Here is an 18666-nt window from a genome sequence, read left to right as displayed (position 1 = left end):
TTGGCTGCAGGAAGCTCTTGCAGCCAATTGGAAGCCATGCAGGATGTTTGGCTTCCGAAAATTGTTCAAAAATTGGAACACTCGCTTCCGAGTTTCAATCATTCGGGAGCCAAGGTACGACTGTATATTACCGTTCTACATACTGAAACCTCAGTTATACCCAAGCACCTTGTCGTCTAATCTCACTCCTCTTCTGGTGGTGTCAGACTCACCTTGCAGAGATGCAATGAACTCATACACTTCCTCTACACTCCAGCGGCTGGGGTTGCTGGAGAGGAAGACTGGGTTGATGCCATGGAGGTCAGGGGTAGGCTGAGACATGTTGGAGCTGGCAAGGTCTCGCTCTCCATGACTAGCCCTCACTGAAAGGGGTCCAGGAGATGTTGGGGACAATGCTTCATCATAACTGGAGTTATCAGATCCTCTACTAGAGTCTTCTTGGCCCTGAAAGATACAAGCACCAGAAATAAAAGAAGGGGGGGGGGAATCCTTAGGTGGGGGGAAGTCATTGAAAAAACTAAGATGATGCACAAGACCTGGGTTCCTACACAGTCCCTTTACTGCTTTAGTTGTTGCCTAGCAAGTATCTTGGGAGCAGTTGCACTGCAATTAGACTCAGAGAAACAGTGTCTGCCTAACTGGACACTCTTAATTGAGCATGGTAATGAACGTGGGGAGAACGAAGTCATCAAGTACATACTGGGCCCAAGCTACTAAATATTCTAGAGCTCAATACCTGTTAACTGTTAGCTTCATCTCAGAGATTGAAAATGTACATACTTTGGTACAGTGAACAAGATTTGGCAATACTGACCATTTACCTGGCTTGGTGCTCTTCTGTGCCTCCTTTTTCATAAGGATGGCATGTCCATTGTGGCTTGTTTCTAATTAGACATCTTTGAGAGTATCCAAATAGTACATCACCAGGGATTAAAGGTCTCATCTGATGTATGGAAAATGCAATATCCTATGTCTGAGCGTAAGCATACACCAGACATAGGATATTAATGTTTTCTTACGTCAGATCACACCTTTAATCAGATGTGACATATTGTTTGGATACTCTCAGAGATGATTGATTAGAAACAAAACACAAGGGACAGAACAGCACAAATCTAGGTTAACTCAGGCCAGCCTCTCCAGGTTAGACTACTGTTCTAAAATCAGCTCAACCTACTTATTTTTATGCAGCTCCTACCCATATTCCCACGAACAAACAGCGCAATCCTAGTTTACAAGGCACCTGCTGATAGGTAGAAACTTCTTGCTTATTCAGTAGCTATCTAGAAGTAAGAAGCGTGAGAACGTGTATGGACTGAGGGAGCAGAGACCAAGTTCAGTAACTGAACATGTTAACAAGAGTCCACAGAAAATTTCCATCTGCCTAGTAAGCACAGAGGAGAAAGATGTGCAAAGATATAAGGAGGGGACCATCCCCTTTGTTTTGCAAGGAGATAGATGTTGCTATGCAACTTCCCTGGATCTTTTACTGGAGTCAGAGTTCATTATAAGCACACAATCCACCTCAAAGGGTATGTCTTAGAAGGAAAAAAAAGATTCCTAACATGAAGATGAATCTTTATTATGGCCAAAGGCCAGCATAAAAACATGTCCATGTTCCTCATTTACTAAGGGATAGAAACAAAAACACCTGGCCTTGATCTCTGACCCAAGGATGTGTAGAACTCAGTAGTCTCTAAGCAGAAAGACTGGGCATCAGAGGGGCTTATCCAGAAGATCCCACCTGACCTCTAGTGGTGGCATTAAAGAACAGCAGTTTACTTATTATGAATTAAGTAACAAATGCGCACTCTCCTCCACTGAAGTTCAAAATTCTCTTCACCAAAGTCTAGTAACTTGGAGTTTCCACCTGTCTGGAAATTTTTCTCATGGTGGAGTGCATATAAACCCAAGTGTGCCATAAGGCAAAGCTGGCCAGATTTAATATGGGTTTTAAGTCTCCAGTTCCGGGTTTGTAAATAGAAGATTTCGCTTGGCTTTAATATTGGAACTTACGCCACAGACAGACAACTGTGTAACAGTCAGGATGGCATATGCTGTAAAGGCAGTATTTTCTAGCCCTTATTTGAGTTGGGAGTCTGTGGTCAACACGACTGGAGACAAGTCTTGTGTAATTTGTGGGTCCGTAGCTCCTTTCTGTTATTCAACAAACATAACCACACCAGAGACAAGCGCAGCCACTTGGGCATCTAGTGTAGGAGCTTAAAGAGGACCATACATTCCTTCAGCAAGTTAAAGGTGTGCTTTTACTCAACAACTACAATTCTGGAGGCTCGAAGATTAGGCCACTGTTCTCTCAAACGAGCCTCAAAAGCTTCAAAGGCGGCAAGAATCTAATCTCTATCTTTTGGAAATATTTCCCTATTTCCCCTAGGCTTTAGCCAGGTTCTGTGGGGTCTTAAGTACAATTCCAGTACTTCAACGGCCTTAGCAAATATTGCCCTCATCTCCCTTCGAACTATTTTATTGATGGCTTTAATTGACGTTTCTTTTATTCTTGTTCTTACAGTGCTGTATGCCGTTATTTATACAAGAACGGCAGGGTATAAATATTTTAAGCAACAAACTTAAAAGACCTCCAGTCCCTGCCAGATAAGCCCCTCACAGCACCAGAGCAGGTGAAACTCTGCTGTCCTAGGCAAGGAGGAATGAGGGATGGAAGTATACCCTTACCCGGTGACGCTTGCCCTGTATCTTGGCTCGGGCAATCTCTGAGCTGCTGCGCCGAGGCCCCCGTCGTCGTCGGGCATAGTTCGCTTCCTGGAGCTCCTTCATTTTTTTCCTTTGAAGCCTAAGTTGGTGACTGCAGCCCACATTGTACCTGGCACAAGAAAGAAGGAAGAATAAATGAAGCAAGGCTCGTTTGAGAATTCCTCTGCAAGCTTAAAATTCTAACGTGCTAGTCCTTTTCCAGCAAAACAGTTTTGAGTATGGGAGTGCTCAAGTCCTACATGAAGACTCGTTTCTACATCAGCCATCTAACCAGGCTTATTGAGATCCTTCCATCAGGAGGTAGAAGCAACATACAGCCTCTAAATTATTACCCTCTAAATCTGGGCTTGAGGAATCCAATGGGAAAAGCAACCCTAATACCCAGGGTAACACTGTCTGTACAGGTTTAACCTCAACTTTCAGACTTGCTTTCCAGGGAAATAATTCATTATAAAGGTGCCTGAAACATTCTAGGTGCTATTCAGAATGGGTACTTATTGAAAGGGATGCGGGTGGCAATGTGGGTTAAACCACAGAGCCTAGGACTTGCCGATCAGAAGGTCGGAAGGTTCAAATCCCCGTGACGGGGTGAGCTCCCGTTGCTCGGTCCCTGCACCTGCCAACCTAGCAGTTCGAAAGCACAAAGTGCAAGTAGATAAATAGGTACCGCTCCAGCAGGAAGGTAAACGGCGTTTCCGTGTGCTGCTCTGGTTCACCAGAAGCGGCTCAGTCATGCTGGCCACATGACCCGGAAGCTGTACGCCGGCTCCCTTGGCCAATAAAGCGAGATGAGCGCCGCAACACCAGAGTCGGCCATGACTGGACCTAATGGTCAGGGGTCCCTTTACCTTACTTACTGAAAAAAAAAGTACTTCCTCTTGAGAGGGTAGAAGGAGGCATCTGTCCACTAATGGGATAAGTCCCCAGGGGGCTGGGAGAGGCAAGGAACCACAAGACTACTTTTGTATAATGTCCCTGTCCTGTCCAATTAGAGGAGTGATCCTAGGAGATGAAGACTTCCTTCTAACAGAGGAGAAGAATTAAGAGCGATATATGGTGGCCTTGGTGGCACAAAGTGCCTTCCATCAGCTTTGGCTGGTGGCCCAACTGTAACCCTATCTGGACAGGGATAACCTTCAGTTGTTTATGCTCTGGTAGCCTCTAGTTTAGGATACTTCAATGCTTTGCAAGCGCAGCTGACTCTGAAGATGTTTTGGAAAATACTTCTGGTGTAGAATTTGGGGGTGAGACCGGGACCAGAAGATTTGAAAATATTACATCGGTTCTGGCCCAACTGCAGTAGCTACTGATTAGTTTCCAGTCTCTATTCAAAGTGCTGGTTTTGACCGATAAAGCTTCAAGACCAGAGTAGCTCAACAAGTGCCTCTCCCAGCCCAGGCTCTGCAGTCCATTGGGGCCCCTTCTACAAGTGCTCACTCAAAGGCACTCAGAGGGTAACCCCGTGGCAACAGGCCTTTTCAGTGATTTTATCCTGATACTGGTCATTGACCACAATAAAATTACTTGACTTTGCAGGGGTGGCTCCCATCTGTGGAATGGTATCCCCAGGGAAACAAACCTGTCTCCATCATTATCAAGTTTCAAGGAGAAGTTTCCAAGCGCCATTACCTCTTGGCACACGTTACAGAACAGAACCTTTTGGAACCACGAAATTGATTCGCTGGACCGTATTTTCCGCAGAACTCGCATTTCAGCAGATTCCCTTTCTTGTCTTGCTCTGAGGAAGCAAGAGAAGCAGACACTTAATAGTTAGTAAAATAACTAGCTTCATTAACTAGCAACATCAGAATGCAAGCGTAAGTTTGTCTGTTTGATAGCAAGCTATACTCTCTGCTGAAAGCCAAGTATGGGAGACTCCCCAGAGAGAAAGAACTGGAAACCCCATTAGCCATTAGCTCTGCAAAGCTGTGTGTAACAAAAGCACATCCCTTGTTCCCCTATGCTTATTTTGAGAGTGTGAAGTGGTGCTCTTCCTTATTCCACAGATAAAATGGGTAGTGCTTTAGTATAAACCATGTGATCCAATACAGCATCTCCACTCCTTCTCCTTTCCCCTGGGAACCCTTTCAAGAAAGAGTAATTAAAGCTAAGCATTTGGCTTGGCTCTCAGTAACCTACATGTTTGACAAAGGTGAAAAATGTGAACATAGAATTGAAAGACCCATACCCCACCCTATTCCTTCTCATCGACTACAGTCCCTAGAGGGGACTCACCTGCAGCAATGCTTTCCCCTCCTGGGGAGTTGCTAGGCTGGTTCTCAGTTTGCCTAGCGGGAACTCCTCCCTGAAGGGGCTTTTCAAATTCTTTTAGGAGCTGAGAGCAGCTCACCTGCATTCAAGACAGTGGAAGGGGGAAACCCGAGTCAGAAAGCAACTTTGTGCAAGAGTTTCATTGTCTGATGCCAAGCATGCTTCAACTACAGGACTAGTAGAATTTCTTTCCTGGCTAACATAAGCCAAGTTAGCAAACGGATCATGCTGGCAGAACAAAGAGAGAAAGAAGCAGAGAGCAGTCCCTGCCCTAGATACCCCAGGCTGAACCCTCTTACCGGAAAAGGCTCTGCCCCTTCCTGAATGACAAAGCCCTCTATGATGTGCGTAAGAATCTGAGGCTTGACAATGGCTTGCGGAGGTTTGGAATCTCCCGTCTGGCGTGACAACATGGCTAAGGTAGGCATAGGAGCAGCTGTAGGAGTGACAGAGCTGGAGTCACTTGGAGGTGCATTGGGGGAGGCACTGGGGAGGGACTCAGATTTCTCTGAAATAACAGAAGCAGCATTAACAAATTAGACCCATCTGAATTCTGTATGCAACTATGCAAATTATGTATTTGCAAATTATGTATTTGCATACATTAAAAAAATAGGCGGAATTGGTTTGGTTTGCGACATCTGTGGACTGCAAGCGTTACTGTATCAGTATGGCTTGCGTAGGGCATACAGAGCTGGGCAGAGAAAGCTGCAGATGTCCCCTATGGCAGGATAGCTCTTGCTCATTGTCAACTTCAAGTCACGGATGCCAAATACACGAGATGATCACATGTTGACCAAAGGCATTCACAGGACTGCATTTGTGAGCCGTGTAAGGAAGAAAGTTAAGCCATAAAACAAGTCCTGATCCAAATCATTTCCCCCAAGATTCAGAAGCTTCACCTGTGGTTTATGTGTGTGTTTTAAAGTTAAACGCCATCACCCAGATTCCGCTCTGTGTACAGGGGCATACATTTACACATTCCACCCTGAATCTGCCACCAGGCCTAACCACTTATCTGCTCTACAGGGAGCAGGCAGAACTTACCCCTGTTCCCTTCACCTCCAAGGCCCCCCTTATCTTCTGTGGCTTTGGGACTCTCTGCCACAGGAGACGACTTAGCAGGCAGGAGAGAAGGTGGTGCACTGGAGTCATCCCTCTCCTCTTCCGATTCTGCTTTGCGCTTGACTGCCGAAGTCTGTGGCTTGCTCTGTGTGGGAAGATGGGAAGGGACATGCAGATCCAAGAGAAGGAAGGAAATAATTCTATCCCAGACACTAAATAGGCAGCAAAATGCTGCTAACCTCCATAGGCTGCATGCAAAGAGATGCAAGTGGACATCACACCACAGGGATCTGCTTCTTCTTCACGCTGCATTTCCTTGCACCCCCACCCCCAAAAGCCATTCCTGAAGGTCTGGAACAGCATGGTAAGAGTTTTGAGAATTCAAGTGACTGAAGGCAGAAAATAGGAAATGGAACTGCACCACAGTGGGTACGATCTACCAGGAAATTTTCCTACAGTGCCTTCATTAAATTAAACAAGAGCTGCAGTGTTGTTTGAGTGCAGTAACTTTGTGGATTGGAGGGAAAGGACTGATAATAGATGGAACCACTGGGTGAGCTACAAATTATGATCTCCCAAAAAGTGCCATGAGAAAACCTTCCCAATTGCTTTACCACCTTCGAAAGATCCCTATCCAGATGACGGCATTTCACAGCTCACCCACTGTCTTGTAAAAAAAGACTGGGAAATGCTACCCGGACACCACAGTCTACAGTCCGTTCCTGGTAACCAAGGCTACTAGGGAGACTGTGAAATAGGCAACATACTAAGACAAATGCAGTCCACCAGTCACATAAAACAGCACACAAAAAGCTAAATAACCTTCCTGTTTAGCTGCTTTCCTAGGTCACCAAATACGAGAGGATTGTAAAACAGCAAGCAAGCAGACCACCAACCAAACATGGCAGATAGACCATATGCTTTGCAGGCCTGACTGTACATGGTAAAGGGAGTGACTCTCAGTTACTGGATAGCTAAGGCTATGTCATATCCCAAAGCCACATGTGTGAGCAAGTGCGGATTTTGCCCCCCCCCCCAACATTCCTACTGTACTTGTGAGGTAACTTACAGGTAACTGGACAGGCTGCACGTAGTAGGCAGATGTTTGTGCCTGAGCCATGACGGGAGAGGAAACCGTATTCTTCACCTGGGTCGTGCCCTGGACTTGGGCCACGTTGACCCCCGAAGTGAGCAGTGGAGGAGCTTCTTGTAGAGGAGGAGGAGAACAAGTAGAAAAGGAGGCAGAAGAGGTCTGGGACAATGAGGATGCCGTGTGGGCCTGGGACACCGGCTGGACTACGGCGGGCAGGCCCCGGGGGGCCTGCACTGCTGTGTTCATCTGCGGAAGACCCAGTGCCTGAGCCTGGCCTGAACCTTGCTGGCGGCTGCCAACAACCTGCACTGGGATATGAGGCGGGGGCTGCTGAGACGCCGACATTTTGGCGGCCCCGAGCTGCGGAGACTTGAGGGGGGCTATGGGTGGCTTCGACTGAATGGGGACAGGCGTCTTAGTAGCTGCCTGGCAGAGGTTCTCCTGCTGGAGCTGCACCGGCTGAGGTTGTGACTGCAGCATGGGCTGGACGACAAGGGTCTGGGCTTGCTGTTGGCCCTGGAGGGGTGGGGCCTGCTGCTGAGCCTGCGCTGGCCCCTGCTGCTGCTGGGCCAGGGGCGGAGCTTGCTGTTGCTGCTGCTGCGCCAGCTGGAGGTGTGTGGCAGTGTGCAAGAGCTGGGACTGGCGGTGCTGGAACTGCTGCTGGTGATGGATGGCGATTTGCTGCTGGATCACCACTTGCTTCTGGAGGTGAATCTGTTGTTGCTGCTGGATCAGCGAGTGAGGCTGGATTTGGGTATATGTGGCTGTAAAGTATTAAAAAAAACTCACAGTATTATGACACACCATCGGGGTGCACACCGCTTTATAAAGCAATTTAGGCAAAAGAGACCAACCCCAAGAAAACTGCAATCTTGGGCAAGGCCAGGCCACAAGGGTAGGAGGCGAGCAAAAGCAGTTGAATACACTTAAGAGTGGGGAGGTACGGTTGCTCAGTGGCAGAGTGCAGTCCCTAGCCCAAACTCTGGCATTTCCAGAAAAGGAACTAATGTAGTAGAGCTGAACAGGACCTCTGCCCAAGACCTTGAAGCTACTGCATGCATCACAAAAGTGGCACCTGCAGGCACCCAAAGAGGTCTTCATTGACACTTACTCCTCTCCCTCTGCAACTGGATTTGATGGGGAAAGAAGAAAACAAAACTTTTTTTCAAAGCCAACTGGTGCCTAGGGGTTTGGGAGGAGGCACACTGTTGTGAGGCATGTGTGGTGCCCATGACAGTTTCTCTGGAAATAAGCCCAGAAGCCCAAAAGGGCTGGTGTCCCCACCAATACAGACTAGAAGGACAAGCAGAAGGCAGCTTTATATGCTTCACATCTCAGTAATAAGCCATCAGCGCAAAATGAAGGAAGTGAGTGAGAGTACACTCTCCAGGGCACATCGACTCCAAGCCAACTGCCCAACAAGAAGCAAGCAATGGGCTAAAATAGATTGCAGCCAATCTGCCCTGAGCCATCCAGCAAGGGGCTGTACAATTGTGAAGATGGTGAGCCTGGTTAAGGGGTACATGGATGAAGGTATCAGTCAAGTCACTGGAAGGGTCACCAGTAAGGAAAGCATGAACTGTCACCTACCAGAACTGATCAAGGTCTGGCTTGGGGCTGGTGTCGCTGTCCTGGTCAAGTTCATGCCTACAGTCTGTTGACCATTACCATCTGCTTCAGCCTTCTTTGCTGCTGCATTTTCTCCTTCCGTCTGACTTCCCTGGCTCACAGTCACTGCCTGGGCAGCAGAAGCCACCGGTAAAGGCTGAACTACACCAGTACCCTTCCTCTGGCAGCTGCCCCCTGGGCCGGATGAGGCTGCTTGGCTTAGCCCGGAAGTAGTGTGGCTCCCCACTGAAGATGCCACAACCCCAGAGATGCCATTGCTTCCCGCTGCCCCTTGACTGAGATTAAGTGACTGGCCTACATTGCCAGAAGCGGCTTGAGTCACTGTCAAGGTCTGGCCAGCATGGGTGGCCTGGGGTAGTACTGAAGACTGGGAATTCCCGGATAAAACAGCCTTTGGAGCAGAAGCCTGGAGCTGTGCATTAGCTGCTGAGGTCTGCTGACTTCTAACAGCCAAATTCTGCACCTGGGAAAAAATGCAGAGAGAGAGATAGAAAAAGAAAAAGAGGGAGAGAGAGAAATAAATGACTCATTAGCTTCAGGTTACAAGAGGCAGGGACCCCTGGTATCTACTCTGGCTTAACCAGCAGTAAAAACTGACCATGCTGAACAGCTGTTAGGAAGCTCTTTTCACTTTTATTTTGGTGCTGCCCCCTTTGTCTTGTACCCAAAAATAAGTGTCACAAGGTACTACAGGGAGTGAGGAATCAAGCTTTTTATTATTTTAAAGGGATCAATCCTTTAAAATCGCAGCTCGTTTCTTCCTCATTTTCAGTAAAATTAAAGATCTCATGGCACTTTCTGTAAGGAGCTTAAAGACAATCCATTTAACTCAACCCTGTGCAGTCACCCTCATTGCGTTGAAAGGCTGCTCCCTCAAACTGAACCTTGTATATTTGTTTTATGGTTCTCTTTTGTAAGCTATCTTGAAAATCTAGATTTAAATACACATTTTCAAATAAATAAATAAAAATTAAAAGAAAAGAAACTGAACCTTTTCTCTCTGCAACCCCTTGGTGCACACTAGGGCCTAACATATATTATTGCCTATGTTTGGATACCCTTTCTCCTAATGCAGTTTTGGGATAAAAGATTACTTTTACCTAAAAACCACTAATTGAGATAGAAAATAGATGCAGAGAAGTTAGTTGCGAAATGTCTTTAAAGGCTCCAAGAAATACTGGGGAGGAAGGAGGAGGAGGAGGAGGAGGAGAAGGCAAGATATGTAACAAGCGGCAAGCCACAGTCAAAGCCTAAGCAACACTGAAGGTCCACAGAGGTCATTTCTCCTGTCTTGTCAAATTAGTCGTTGGCCTCCCCTTCCCCCCCACTTTACCTGGAAAAACCCTCATCATGCAGAAACAGGCACCTCAGGTTTCTGGAGCCCCATCAAGTCTGATTGTTAAATCTGGAGTACTTGTCAAGCGGCAAACAGCACATGTTCTTCGCATCAGGACGAGAATACAAGGGCATAACCAATCAATGGGGGATAACCAATCAATGCAAAAAGTGCAGCTGACTAGCTAGCTTCAGTCATCTGCAAGCATGAACCCAGGTTTTGAGAACCGGAAGGCCACTGGCTGAAGTGTGCAGGGACTGAGTGGAATGGGGATGTTCTTCTCATGGGATGTTTGAGCCAGAGGGACACACCCGAGACTGGGGCAGGCCAGGCTGGTCATGGGAACCCCAGAAGAGGGTGTCACTGACCTGGTCTGTGTCTGTGTGGACCCCAGGAGAATGAGTGGGTGGTGCCTCCTGCTGAACAGCAGCCACGGCCCCGTTAGGCATCAGGATGAGCTGGGAGGTAAGAGGTACATTGCGGCCCAAGGTCCGGTTCACCTGCAACAGGTTCCCCAGCTGCGGCTGTTGAGGGAGGGTTAGGTGGTGTGGAGATGGGAACAGCAGGAGGGAGAAAAAGGAGGAAAGAAAGCGAACCACAAGCAAATAGGTTATCACGGTGCATGGGGCCTAGGGTCTCCGATAAGACAGCCATTCTGTCTCAGCATTTTCCTCCATCATGGCCACTTTGCAGGCGGTGGAAAGCAGGTTTATTATTTCCAAAAGCCAAACCACCTCCACCTCTCCATACTGGGCCAGCAGCATAGGTTACCTATAGGTTTGTGTGGCAGATGTTAAGCGTGGAGTGAAGGGAATGAGGGACCCCTGCTAGCTTAGATCAACTGCAAAACTTTTTTTTTTCCATACTGAAAAGCTGTAACCAAGATAACTAAATATAATCTGAGGCCAAACAGATCAAAAGGAGTTTGCTATTTCACAGATATGCAACCAAGGTCAAGGATGGAAATGTGAGGAGGGGAGAGTACAAAGAAGTGTGTTTCTCATTTAGCCTAATTAAGAAGATGGCTTTCCGGAAACTCTTTAAAGAACAGAAGAGAAAGCATTAAAAGTCAGGGTATTTAAAATGGATGAAATGGAGTCGTATTTCAGATGAGCACTTTATCAAGGCTGCTTTAAAAGAGATCTGTTTTGTAATGCATTACATAAAATCGTACCAAGTGCCATGGGGTCTTTAAGATTCATGGAAAATAAAACTGCAAATGACACTAAATATCCTCTGTCCCTGTAGTACATCTGCTGAATTGAGAATCAACCAACTGTTCAAGGGAACAGAGATTGCTAACTTTTGTCTGAGCACAAAATAGCAGACTGTATGAAAGCTGGAGATTCATCGGGGGGCTGCGAGGTATTTATGCTGGGTGAAAGCAACACGTGTACAACTCTTACCCGAAGGTACATCTGAGCTTGTGACTGGTTAAGAGGTGGTGATGTGGTGTTACCAAGGAGCACCGATTGTGTCAAGGTGGTGGCACTAGGTGAACTCACACTCTGCGAACGGCTGATTAACTGTGCAGCTGATGTGGTAGCCAAATTAATCTGTAAAGTGAAAAGTTGGTGTGGAGGGAGGGGGTAGATGAAAAGTAATATTAACAGAATCTAAGCTAGAAACAATTTCAAAGAAAGTGTGGCTGAACTCCAGCAATACGACTGGAACAAGGCCCACCAGCCACTTTCATGCTCCCCTCCCAAACTCACCTTGTTAAGAGCCCAGAAATTATCTGAAAGAAAAGTGTGTGGGGAACACAACCCACTCTTTTCAGCAGCCCTACCAGGCTATGTGAAAAGGAGCAGGGGAGTGCAGCAGCTGCTCTCCAAAACCTCTTTGCTCAAATTATTCTCAGAACTTCAGCAACTGGAAGAACATAACAATGGACTTGCAAACAATGACCATTCGATTATGATTTCTGCACCAGAAGCACTAAATAAAAGCAGCATATGCAGTTTTATTATCAACAGGTGACAAGTGCTTGACACAGCCCTCTTCTGTAGATGCTAATGTTCCCCTTTTATTCAGTTATCATTAGGAAGGAATATCCCCTCTAGGGATGCTGCTCAGTCTTCTCACTTGCAAATAAGGAACTCCCATTCTCTTTTTCCACCCTGACTGACAATACTATCTACAGTCATACCTCATGTTACGTTTGCTGCTGGTTGCGCGTTTTCAGGTTGCATCCTGCGGCGTCCCAGAAGTACCGGAAAGGGTTACTTCCGGGTTTCGCCACTCGCGTATGCGCAGACGTGCAAAATGACATTACGCGCATGCACAGAAGCGGCAAATCATGACCCATGTGTGCGCAGACACAGGTTGTGTTCTTTTAAGGTTGTGAACGGGCCTCCGGAATGGCTCCCGTTTGCAACCAGAGGTACCACTGTACTCTCCCCCACCAATACTAGCAAACATTCTCTCAACACTGAAGTTACCCATCCATAGCCAACTAATTCTCCAAGAAAACAGACATCGGATGCCCAATCATTTGAGGGCAAGTTAGCTGCTTACCGAAGCCTGTGTAGTAGCTGTCTGTTGAGAAGTGCTTGTGTTTGGAGAGCTTGCTTGTCGGCTCGCTGCAATTGTAGCCTGTAAGAAACATTATATATTCTTCCAAAACCAAGATTTAGCCAAGGGCCCCATTATTCCCATGTTTTCTGGTCCTCAAAAGGTAAAACACAACAAAATGGTCATTAAAATCTGCCTCGTGTTTATTTCTCTAGCTTAGTTGAAATGCAGCCGCTATACCAGGGGTGGCTAACCTTTTCCTCTCTATATGTTGCTGGACTACAATTCCCATCATCTCTGGTTATTGCTCATATTGCTTGGAGCTTATGGGAATTGTACTGCAGCTGCAGGGCCAATGGTAAGCCACCTCGACCCTTCAATGTAATTAAACTTGCCCCTCCACAATGCTCCCCAACAAAGAGCAAAAGAAGTGAGGAATTAATCTATCATCAATACATACTCTCTCTTCAATCAGACAAATAACCAGCTATCTTAATTCTGTTTAAGAATCAGTGTAGGCTGAAGCTCCCATTTATTTAGATGATTTGAGCAAATCGTTGGTATTTCTAGATGTGAGGGAGTTGGGAGTACAGTTTGTGATGTGCAAGACAAGACCTTTAATCTGCTATAAAAGCATTTTGAAAGCAATGTACCCATTGCTAAGACAATGGCAGGTGCTGGGCAAGACCTTTTACATGGGCAGAAGGGAAGTATTTTCATCACAAGCTACAACTGACACCTGCTCTGTCAGAATAGGCATTTATCAGACATAGAAGAAACACCTACTCAGGCTCACATCTACAACACTAAGTCAAGCTGTTTCAAAACCTCTCAGGGCAATGTGGAACAGACTTAACATCATTTTCAACACACGTCATCTAAATTATTATCACCTTCCCAACTTTTACCTGTCAGGAACAGAACAGTTAACAATATAAAAGGGAGGGAAAGGAAACTCATAATCTAAAGGAGGACTATTTTAAATTCAAGTTTGTTTGTTTTTAAGCGGGGGATGGCAGAGGGGGGCAAACAGAAACAAATAACAAAAGTTAGCAAAATGCCCTGCTTCATGACTCATGTGTAGAGTATGAATGGAAAGGTAGTTTGTAAATTATAAGGAAGGTCTGCAGGAAGGTACATCCCTTTCCACACTGCACCTTCCTGCAGGATCTCTGCCAGCAAGAGCCATGCCACCAAATGTAAGGGGTGAAAGCGAAGTTTTGTCTTTAACTGCAACTGTGTCCCAGAACCAACCTGGAGTGCTACAGCTTGTAGTGAACTAGCTGGTAGATAGAAAAGTTCAAAATGCATGTAAAATCGTATACAGGCAATGACCATTCTGTGCATGACCAAGGCACACATGACTACACGCACACACATCATTTTTGGCCCCAGAAGCGGGCAGGGCAGGCTTACATGCGCTCCGCCAACACATGGGATGACCCAGAATGCAATCCCCATGCAAATGGAGAGTTGCCTGTACTGGAAAACCTGTACCAATAAGCTCTTAAAGAGCCAAGAGTTAATAAGCATTTTTTTTTCCAGAGCAGAACAATTAGTGTCCACTAAGTCCATTATTGTGAAAGTACAACGTTCTTTTCCCTTCCTTTGAGATCCCCTCTTTGGGCCCTATCCATCCAAAACCTCATTTGTTTATTCCAAACTAGGTGTTTCACTCTTCCATTTTAGGTAACTCCTGTCTTTTGAACAGTCTGTCTCACCTGCTGGACTGCAGCCAGACTGTGTAACTGAGCACTGTTGAGCTGCTGTTGGAGCATAAACTGGTGGAAATACTGGGCTGCATTGGGCTGCCTCTGCAGTGCTTGAAGCGCCTGTAATAAAAAAATTAAAAAAATAAAAATTCAGAATACAAAACAGAACACATCCTAACATGCCCGAGGTCTCACAGGACAAAATAAGTGAAAACATATAGAATCACAGCCCCCTATCAGCAGATCTGGACCACCACATATTTATTAGTGGAATAGCAGAAAATTAGGCTAAAAATGGTTCCACCAGCTTAATTAGAATGGCCAGGAACACAATAATCCTTAGATCTATTAGGTATTAAGCAGGACCTAGCAATGCATGGGGCATGTTTGATGCCTCACATTGATTTTCCTAGGCCAGTGGATAAGGAAGGAGTGAAGAACTGAAACTGGTCAAAGGATTTGATCCTTACCACCCCACTCCTGGGGACCAACTTTGACAACTTCAAAGGGACTGATCAGCTGATTGACAGTTACAATGAGCCCCTCTGAAGTACATTTGCTGGCAGATTGGATTCAAACTGTACGTACAAACTCTGAAGCTGTCTGCAGAGGGAAAATATCAATTTTCAGGTGCAAATGGACAAAGTGGGGCTTGCAGCGAGCCCTCTTGAAGGCACACTGCCAGTTTCAATCGCATCACTGATGCTTAAAGCACACCTTCAAAGGGACACACGGACAGGCACTGACAACAACACACACATACACCCTGCAAAGGCATTAGGGAATTCCTGGTGGAGAACTCCTTAGTGCAGCTGATCCCAGTGGGGCTTGCTATCAGTGCCAATCAAGCAAACCCTCACTTGAAGCTCCCAATAGCTCCTTTGGAGCTACCTACTTACCTGCCCCAAACCTGACATCAGGTATGGTGGGGAGTACTTAGGGGGATACCGCCCTGCAGACTAAACTGGGAGCTATGCTGAAATTCACAACTGCTTCGCTGCTTCCTGCTCTGGGCATCTTCAGGAAGAAGAGCAAAACAGCAATTGAATAAATAATAAGGCCTGTAATTTGGAGATTCACCACCCTTGAGATAAGGAGAGGTATTCACTTCTCAAGACTGGCCTCTTCTTTCCTGAAGAGAAGGCTGTCTGCTTCTCCTCTTATGTGAGGAACATAACCAGTTCAGTGCTAGTCTCCTATAGGTTCACTGCAATGGCTAAGCCTCTGGAGCAATTTCCCCTGTGCTCATAAACAGGGCACCTACTGGCTAAGCAGCAGTTTAAAGTGATGTGCTGCTACTCTGATGATGATACCTTCCAGGGCAGTTTTTCCCCAAGAACAAAGATGGTCCCCCACCTGCACTGCCTGCCGCTCATATAGAGTCATCTGAGAGATCTGAGGGCGAGTGCTTCCTCCAGAGCTTGAGCTGCCACTAGCAGAGTTTGAGTTTTGCTCGCTTTCCGTCTCCATAGTGTCAGGTCCCCAAGATCCTTGCCTGAAGCTTTGTCTCAAGCCCTAGATGAAGAAAACTGGGGGTTAGCTCATGTCACAGAAACTACAACATTTATCTCCCCCTGCATTATAAATTTATGGAACCTTTCCTTCCTAAGCTCATCATCACACAGATTAACCAAAGCCTCTAAAATGTCTTTCCTGGGCTACAATACTGAGAGAAGAATCTGTGGGACCCCAATAATTGAGGCTATATTTAAAATAACCATTAAAATCACACATTTTGATATGCAAATTCCTCCAGATGTATAGCCATGATTCTATAGCACTAAAGCAAAGTTAGGTTACCTGTGACGGTTTAAAGACATGGAAGTCAAGAACAATGTAGATTATTCATAACAAGCATTCATCACTGGGGCTCATCATAGTTTTGTTTTTGTTTTTTTACCAGGAAGCATAAGGTGGGCAAAGGAATATCTGACGGGCTTATACAACATACGGGCTTATGCATGTAACAAATACAGTGGTGCCCCGCAAGACGAATGCCTCGCAAGACGGAAAACCCGCTAGACGAAAGGGTTTTCCGTTTTGGAGGTGCTTCGCAAAATTTCCTATGTGCTTGCTTCGCAAGACGAAAATGTCTTGCGAGTTCCTGCAGGGTTTTTTTCCTTCCCCCCCCCTTTTTCCCAAGCTGCTAAACCGCTTAACAGCTGATGCTAAGCCGCTTATCAGCTGATCTTTAAGCCGCTTAACAGCTGATGCTAAGCCGCTTATCAGCTGATCTTTAAGCCGCTTAACAGCTGATGCTAAGCCGCTTATCAGCTGATCTTTAAGCCGCTTAACAGCTGATGCTAAGCCGCTTATCAGCTGATCTTTAAGCCGCTTCACAGCTGATACTAAGCCGCTTATCAGCTAATACTGTAGCGCTAAGCGCTAAACCTCTAATGGGCTTGCTTCGCAAGACGAAAAAATCCGCAAGACGAAGAGACTCGCGGAACGGATTCTTTTCGTCTTGCGAGGCACCACTGTAGGAAGTTTCACAAGAACCGCCTAATGGATTAAGTACCAACAAGTTTTCTTCTAGCACCACGCTCAGAAATATGCCTGGACTTCTTTGGGGATGTGTCAGGGCACTGGAATGGTTTTGTATCAACTTCCTAGAATGCCCCCAACACACATCCCTTGGAGATGTGATGTTGATTGGACAAGGGTGGAATCCGAGAGGGAGACTCTGACTGTCCCACACTGGAGCCCGGTGAGAAATATAGATCTGAGTTATCCTATGGCCCTGGGATGCTGTCCTTGGGACTGTAAGATTCCACCCTTGGTATAGAGGTGACTCTCAACTTACGTGCGGGTTTCGTTCTGGCGCATAAAGCCAAAATTGAGTATGGCCAGAATACATTTGGTTCAATGGCAGGTGAGATTGTCAAAGTCTTTTTTTCCTGGACACCCACCCCCTTTCCATTTTTTTTAAAAAAAAGATTTGCCAAGCGTGTTAAGCTGAATGCGCACAAGTTAAATGTGCGTAAGTTGTGAGTTACTTGTAAGGCTATGTCCAAACAATTCAAAGCTTTACATGGAAAATGTGTTTATTGCAATACTTTAAAATACTTTAAGCAGAGCATACACAAGAGCATACACTTTATTTGCATTGTTGGATTTTAAGGAAAGCATACCGAAAGTATTTTCGGTCCATTTTCTATAGCAGCTCAAACTACCAGGATCTGAATACAGTCTCAAACCACATAAAGGGGGCGACCGTTTTAGGAGTGTCCAATTGATGCACAACGCATGGGTCATTTTAGACTTGGAAGAGGACAGAACGGAGCATGGAATCCTTATGCACATTCCGCCAACATGTGCAGAGGGGCCAAGAATGGAACCCCTGTGCAAAATGGTCACCGTTTATACAATACAGTGGTGCCCCGCAAGATGAAAAACTCGCTAGACGAAAGGGTTTTGCGTTTTTTGAGTCGTTCCGCAAGACAAATTTCCCTATGGGCTTGCTTCGCAAGACGAAACGTCTTGCGAGTTCTTGCGAGTTTGTTTCCTTTTTCTTAAAGCCGCTAAGCCGTTAATAGCCGCTAAGCCGCTAATAGCCGTGCTTCGCAAGACGAAAAAACTGCAAGACGAAGAGACTCGCAGAACGGATTAATTTCGTCTTGCGAGGCACCACTGTATAACCAAGTAATACATAGATTCGTCATTTTCCTAATTGTACACCATTCTGAACTGTGCTTAGCTTTTTAAAAAAGAAAATTTAAAATAGAAGAGCATGTAGAACAAAGGGGAGATACAGATATTTAAGGCAGTCATTACGACTGGGCTTGCAAAGTGTTTCACATCCTTAAGTATAAGGATCAAATGTTTTAACAGCTATGATTTTTCCAGCTTGGCATTATATTAAATCTTATTAACAGCATTACAGCCTTAATACATAGCATTACGAAGAGACCTGCATCACAAGAAAGGTTCGTTATTTGTGTGATGAAGCATGGAATGTTGGAAGAAAAGCAACATACTCCACCAACTGAATTCAAATGTTACCTTCCCAAGTATTGCATTTATTATATAACTGATTTACACATTTGCAGATCATATTTATATACTTATCTGAGGGTGGAATATTTGTTTTTATAACTTGTTTTTAATTACGAGCATTGTGGCAGAAAGCAGGGTATGAGTAACTGATGAGATATCAGCCTGTGAAACTCTCAAATTCCCTCCATAATTTTACCAAATCATACAGCCACTAGCTTTTGTTAATAAGTCTATCTGTACATATCTGACTGAAAACCTCAGCACCTCTGGCTTTTATAGCTCAATAATAAGTGCCAATGCACATCCTATCTAAATTC

The 18666-nt window shown here is 45.7% G+C and overlaps 1 protein-coding gene across 6 annotated transcripts in view; it reads right to left on the bottom strand.

The window, feature by feature from the left end:
* PHC1 (polyhomeotic homolog 1) overlaps nucleotides 1-18666 on the bottom strand; it is a 28946-nt gene that overhangs the window by 2173 nt on the left and 8107 nt on the right. For 2 of the 6 annotated variants that reach the window (XM_080987745.1, XM_080987744.1), the window contains exons 2-14: nucleotides 15710-15868; nucleotides 14363-14473; nucleotides 12645-12722; nucleotides 11534-11683; nucleotides 10496-10651; nucleotides 8753-9254; nucleotides 7139-7926; nucleotides 6052-6214; nucleotides 5304-5512; nucleotides 4969-5083; nucleotides 4363-4471; nucleotides 2695-2842; nucleotides 213-444 (exon numbers count right to left, since the gene is read on the bottom strand). In XM_080987745.1, coding sequence (XP_080843871.1) covers nucleotides 213-444; nucleotides 2695-2842; nucleotides 4363-4471; nucleotides 4969-5083; nucleotides 5304-5512; nucleotides 6052-6214; nucleotides 7139-7926; nucleotides 8753-9254; nucleotides 10496-10651; nucleotides 11534-11683; nucleotides 12645-12722; nucleotides 14363-14473; nucleotides 15710-15823 — 2875 coding nt within the window. In that variant the 5' untranslated portion in view covers nucleotides 15824-15868. The remainder of the gene's footprint in view (nucleotides 1-212; nucleotides 445-2694; nucleotides 2843-4362; nucleotides 4472-4968; nucleotides 5084-5303; nucleotides 5513-6051; nucleotides 6215-7138; nucleotides 7927-8752; nucleotides 9255-10495; nucleotides 10652-11533; nucleotides 11684-12644; nucleotides 12723-14362; nucleotides 14474-15709; nucleotides 15869-18666) is intronic. The other 4 variants (XM_080987747.1, XM_080987746.1, XM_080987748.1 and 1 more) reach the window with 4 other exon arrangements.

This window comes from Podarcis pityusensis (assembly GCF_964106645.2).
Source record: "Podarcis pityusensis genome assembly, chromosome: 17".
Taxonomy (NCBI): Eukaryota; Metazoa; Chordata; class Lepidosauria; order Squamata; family Lacertidae; genus Podarcis; species Podarcis pityusensis.
This window is presented reverse-complemented; position numbering and strand designations above follow the sequence as displayed.